We start from the raw sequence: 6,309 nt of genomic DNA on the forward strand, positions 1-6,309 counted from the left end.
ATTTTCATCCCCTTTCAACCCCCCTCCTACTTTCAGCTCTCTCATCTTCTACTCCACTTTTCCACGGCGGTCGATCCTCTTGATCTCGGCCGGCGAGATCTTTTCCTCCTCTTCTCTTTCATTAAATACACCGACTCCCGACGAGATTCAATTTTATTCGTCGGATTGCTTTTCGTTGTAACGTCGACTGCGCCGGTAACTGGATCCGGATCAGCGTCTGTCAACTTCGTGCTTCTTACTGTTTCTTGTCCCCAGACCTCCTCGCAGACCCGTGTTCCCCTCCAGGGGTCCGTTTTCACGTGACGACGAGTCGAAACTTTGAGTTGGAAACTTCAACGTCGCACACACCCTTTAAATCACGCAGCTTTAGTTCACGGACCACCCTGTATTTATCCGTTCGACATATTTACTCGCCACGACTCAAAGAAATAAACGAAAAGCGTATCGACGCTATTAAATGCAACAGCGCGGCGAGTATGTTATCGAATCGATCCCATCGTTTCACCATTTTCCATCCACAGGTGATTAATAAATTCGCTCGACAGAAATTGCCGTCGAAAAGCGCATCACCCGTTCCGTGTATGTAATTGAACGAAATTTGTCGGCCGATCGTTATAACCGAACTTCGATCACTCGATTTTCACAGCGTGGCCGAAGCATAATGGTGGCGAAACGCATAGGCGAGACGCTTGTTTCGGAAATTATGCACCGTTGTTGTTGCCGATCGCGGCTCGGCATAAAGGCTCATAAATCGCGTATAGAAACGCGCTCGGAAGGGACCGCGGGCCGAATTGCAAGCTTCGGCTGTGTTTTAATCGCGAACGCGTCGAAATAGCGACGCCTGTAACGAAGGCATTCACCGGCCGTGGACGAACGTGCTAATTAAATTCGCGATTACATAAACCGAGTAATTATCGAGGGTCGGATGTTGGAGTTGTAACGGTCGCGTGCGTACGCGTCGATTTTAGTCGCGCAGCTGCACCGGTTTCAAGTGACGTGTCGGTAAGGGTGTATTGTAAGGTGTGGGGATTATTACAGTTTTTTATACGATTTTGTTACAGTTATACAGAATATTGTTTATTGAATTCTTCAATCTCTGCTATATCAAATAATAATATTCCACTTTGCATTATTATTAATAAACTCCACCGTAATTGTATTTTGTAATTGGGGTTGAAGAAACCTTCTCGCTCACCTTTGAAGCAAATTTTATTTCTCTTGAAAACCAAAATTGTGTCGTTGTATCTGGTCCCAGGTGGAGCAGTGACGTTCAACCTCAATGCCAGAGGAATCTCGGCGCTCACGAGACCCGAGCACGGCAGCCTGATCCTGAAGACTTGTAACGTGACTGGCACTTCTCCTCGGGCTGACACATTCACTCTGGGAGGAAGCAGGGCCATCATCTCCGAGGCGCCGCCTGGGACACCCACCACGTCGTAATCCAGCTCCATCGAGTAGGGTAACTGGAAACAAATGAGAGAAGAAAAAATAAATCCTAAATCCTAAAAATAAATATCGTGGTCAACACATATTTATCATACATAAAGATACTTCTAAATATTGCAGTACAATCATTGTCTCAAAGCTCAAAGCTCAAAGCTCGAAACATCGAATATCGAATTTGCACGAGTTTCAGTCGATCCACCGCGAAAGAAATTGTTTCTTCGATGTGCTCCTTCCCTTACTCGCATTAAGCAAGATATTCACGTGACCGGGCTGATAACGGACATGCAATGAAAATACTCTGAAAATGGTAACCCTCCGGCATACCGACACGGAAACTTATACTTGGCCGTTTAGGAGCAGAATACGATTATAGACATGCGATATTTTACGCTGAATCTTCAAACATCTTCTGTATTTTATACTTTGCTGGAATTCCCGCATGTTGCTTTACTTCTACACCTTCCGGCGGTTATCTTAATGTATACAGAAATTAATTCCAATGAAATTTATCTTAAACAGTTTGCCCTGTTGAGATTTTCCTAGAAAAGTGGAATTCGCCTCCAATCGCGAATAGCGTCAAAGTTTGCATTCTCCTGTCAATCCCCTAACGTCCAGCTATGCGTCATTCCATCGGAAATGCGTCTCGCGATTCTAACCGGAACTCTGGCGCGACGCCAAGATCGCGTAACGTTTAGTTTCCTTCAGCCGTCGCTGATACAAGCAATTCCACTATCAGGAGGCGGTGGATTTCACAAACAGTGGTACTCACCCTTCCTCCCCCTGGCCGCTGTGTAACCTTCCCCGTGAAGAGGGGGATAGTCGACGGCCAACGAGTAGTGTGTTTAGGCACGCCACAAGTTTTACGAGGTGGCATAAATAATGTGGTTAGTGCTTCGTGATGCAATGTCAACGGAGGCGATTCCCACCCTCTGAGACCCCGCGGGAGCCACCGGTAATCGTCGTAATCGTCGCGTCGGGGGGTCGAGATGGCGTGACACCTGCCTATCGCGCTCGTTTCGTTGAAATTTTGTCGATTCTTTTTTCTACCTGAGCCTTTTTTCCACTGCTTGAATTAATACATCGTTGCACATGATACAGCTGGACGGTTCGGTCGAATTCGGGCGAATGGACGAGTATTAGGGTACTTGATGTAGGTGAATTTTTGACAGAATGGATTTATGAGACATTTAGAAATTATTTTTATAGCGTGGGTGGGTACGATTATTTTTATAACTTTAATTGTGTCTCGTTCAGTTCGAACAAACCTGTAAAGTGGTATTTCAATTTGTTAATGTTACAAATAAATGCAACTATGAAATTCGTTTAAAAATCTATCGTTCGCTTTTCAAACCAATAAAACTTGAACAGTCTTAATAAATATTTAGACATATTTCAACCAAGTAATAATAATTAAAAGATAATGGGTGAATAAAAACACTTTATTAAAAGATTGCCAACAAAAGATTGAAAGATGTCACGTGTAATTAAGAAACTTTCGACTTTTAATTGCGGCCTGAATGTCCATTAAGTCGACGACAAGTTCAAACGTCAATGTCTTGTTCCGTGCAGTATCATTTCAATGGTTTCCCGTCGCCCTCCCGTTTATAATTATTCCGAGGGTAGCGATGACACGACGTCAATCCATTCCCTTTACATCCTTGTTAAGGGGTGGCAACTTGTTTCCAGCACCCCATTCGAGCCAGCAATTGACTGAAGTACTTTGAAAAGGGATTCCGTTTTGAAAACGACGCGCCTAATTCCGTGAAAATTCTGTTTGTTAAGATCTAAGAGATTGTTTTGTACAAAACAATGCGACAGGGACAATTACTTTAGAATAATTTTATTTTTTTTTAATACTTTGACTGAAACTCGGAATAAAATTTTGTTTGTTAAAACCCAAAATTTAATGATTACTTTACCAAACATTCCACGTTGACATAGGAAATGACTTTAGTATGATTTTACTTGGTATGAAAATTGGAATCAAATTTTCACTGAACACAGAAATATAAACGATTCCCTTTGCGATAAAAGAAAGAATTCGACAGGCCAATCAAACGATAGCGTAATCGGCAAAAATTTCGAGTGTTAAATCTTTGTTTATTATTCCTATCTGGCACTTGAGACCATCCCGAGAAATTAAACCTAATTCTGATAAACGCGCAAGTTCCGTCGAGGGCGAATGCACCCCTCCGTAATTGAGGAAAGGCATCTTTACATAATCGCCGGAAGCTTCTCTTGTCCTCGTAATATGCATTAATTAGAGAGTAATTAGCGTTTACAGCCACGAGATTACATAGTTGTGGTAATTACAAGTAGACTAGCACTTCGTGGAGTTCCAGAAAAGGAGTAATTCGTAGTTTAGAGATCCAGTAAAATATATTGAAGTATTAAAAAAATATCAATTCTGTTTATTAAATGTATATAGTTATATTCGCGCTATAAAATATTTATGTATATATCTCGTTTCTATATCCAATCCAAAACCTTACTTTTTATAGAAACCAAATAGAAAAAGGAAATAGTTAACGTTAAGATTTTCTTGCTCCGCCAGTCTCCCGGTTTCAGGTGACTAACTGGTGGCTATCAATTCACTTGAAAGCGGGGCAGGTCGTGAATTAACTGACACGAGGTGTCCTACGCTCTCCTGCCGCTGAAGCGTAAAAAACATTCTCTGTGTTAAGATTGAGATCCTCTCATTAGAGTGGTCCCAGCTTTGAAGTGACTAAGCGGGGACTTTCATTTCACTTCAAAGTGGAGCACCTGGTGAAATTACCCACGTGAAATATAAAAACCTTATCAAATGGAGCAGAATTAAAAGACTAACGATTGCGAATTTACTTTCCAGCCGAACTTCGACCCAAACCCAAAACACAGTTATCCTTCTAAATTAAGTTTTCTCCCTCAACGAGATAAAAACCTACTAATTTCGTAAGTGTCGCAGCAGACACGCAAACGAGTAAGATGCTCGTAAGCATTTTCTTAATATCCACTTTGGAATCCCTCCGATAGCAAAAATATTTGACCTGGCCTCGTCTGCTTCGGTTCGAAGTACGTTTCGCGAGTACGCAGCCCCTGGACCGGGCGCTTCGAACACTTCAACCGCTTTCCAGTTGCGCATGGTTTCCCTCGCCTGTATCCCATTGTGTACGGAGCAAATTTCCATTCGACTAGAGACCCCGTACACTGGTCGCCATTGTCACCGTCGACGAGAAGGAAACCACGTAGCGAGCGGGATCTATCGTGTGACGCGATAACAGTAGGGTAACGCTTGTACATTGCGAGCCATACAAACGTTTCGATTTATTCCAAAATCGCGACGCCATGATCCCATGACACGTATCGAGCTTGGTGGGCGTTTTCAGATATAGGAATCAGTCTGCTTCCAATACGCGTTGTTCCTTCGTACTCTAGGGAATTGGAATTCGCGATACTCCGACGTATCTCGTGGTTGATATTAAAATATAGTCACTGATGTAGTTTATAGTTGGTAGTACACTATATAGGTCCTGACTATATCATAGTTATAAATCTCTTTATTTTCTATTTCTGTACGCCAGTGTTTATTTTAATCCTGCAAAAGCACCCCTACGGACACTCAATCACCCAACAACAACTATAGCAAAACATTTTCAACGAAATTAATCGCACTATCTCCATATATAACTCCAAAGGACTTAAATCGCAGTTGCATCGTTTGTTTTACAACCCGCATGGAATATTTTCCAGACCGAATCGCTTATACACTTCGTTCTTCGGCACGAGCGAACGCCGTGACAGTTTTATAACTCCCCATTCGCGCAAAAACAAAAACAAAAAAACAGAGGTGAATAAATGTTTACGGTTTTTTGAACAGTACGTTAAATTATAATACGCGTCTGCTCAGACGACAAAGGAGGCGGGGCTGGGCTTTAACGGATTGTACGTGTTCGACTGGAAACATTGAAATCCAACTCCGTAAACCATCCGCGCCAATTAATCACCAAAACAGCAGTCATCTGTAACAGTTTCCTCCACACTTCATTCCGCGTTTATCGTCGCACTTTTTGCATGGTTGCACACTTTTCATCGCCCGTGTCCCGCATCGCGGCGCGTAAATGCGGCAATAGCGATCGCCCAACCAGCGCCGTTCATCGGAACGACGCAAAGGACGCGAGCAATAACTGAGTGTAAAAATCCCTGCGGGGGATTTATCTATTCGTTTATTTTGTTCGTTTCGCCGTGCATCTTTTTTTTTTTTTTACGCGATTATAATAATGCGGACAGGAGGAGGGCGAAAACGGTGGCGGAAGTGCTGTCGCGAAACTCGCGGGAATATTTATAATTGGCAAGTAACTCATTTTACTCTTTGAAAAGTATGAAAACTAATTTTGCAGATCAAATGAGAATAAAGTTGTATCCTAACCTTCGCCAGCAGCACCTGAAGCGCCTCTTCGTCTCGCGGAGAGGGGCCCGTGCACACGTGGCCCCGTTTCGGTCGTGGGCAATCAGTCGTTAGATTTCCTGAGAACGAGGCGCCGTAAGAAAGAAAGTGGAACGCGATTCGTCACGGTAAGAATCGATTCGCAACCTGAGGAGCACACGGAGAAATAGAGGGACCTCGAGTTTCGCTGTTTTCCATCTCCTGATGCAATTACGAAATACCATTGTTCCGTTTCTGCGTTCTGCCCCCCCTCCCCCCCCAACTGAGAGGAAAAAGTTGCACGTTTACGCTTCGATTTGACTCCCCGCCCCCTCATCCTTGGCCCCTCGTGGTCCGTGAAGTTGCCTGTCGCGGACAAGGAGATTAAATCGAAAGTCTTTGACAGACAGCAGAGAGAGAGAGAGAGAGAGAGAGAGAGAGAGAGAGAGAGAGAGAGAGAG

General features: G+C 43.5%; 1 protein-coding gene across 1 annotated transcript in view; it reads right to left on the minus strand.

The window, feature by feature from the left end:
- Positions 1–6,309, minus strand: part of LOC128895538 (tyrosine-protein kinase Drl-like) — a 75,062-nt gene that overhangs the window by 22,334 nt on the left and 46,419 nt on the right. The window contains exon 3 of the mRNA XM_054158222.1: positions 1,196–1,463. Within this exon, the coding sequence (XP_054014197.1) occupies positions 1,196–1,463 (268 nt within the window). The remainder of the gene's footprint in view (positions 1–1,195; positions 1,464–6,309) is intronic.

The sequence above is a fragment of the Hylaeus anthracinus genome, unplaced genomic scaffold (genome assembly GCF_026225885.1).
Source record: "Hylaeus anthracinus isolate JK02 unplaced genomic scaffold, UHH_iyHylAnth1.0_haploid 5, whole genome shotgun sequence".
Classification (NCBI taxonomy): domain Eukaryota; kingdom Metazoa; phylum Arthropoda; class Insecta; order Hymenoptera; family Colletidae; genus Hylaeus; species Hylaeus anthracinus.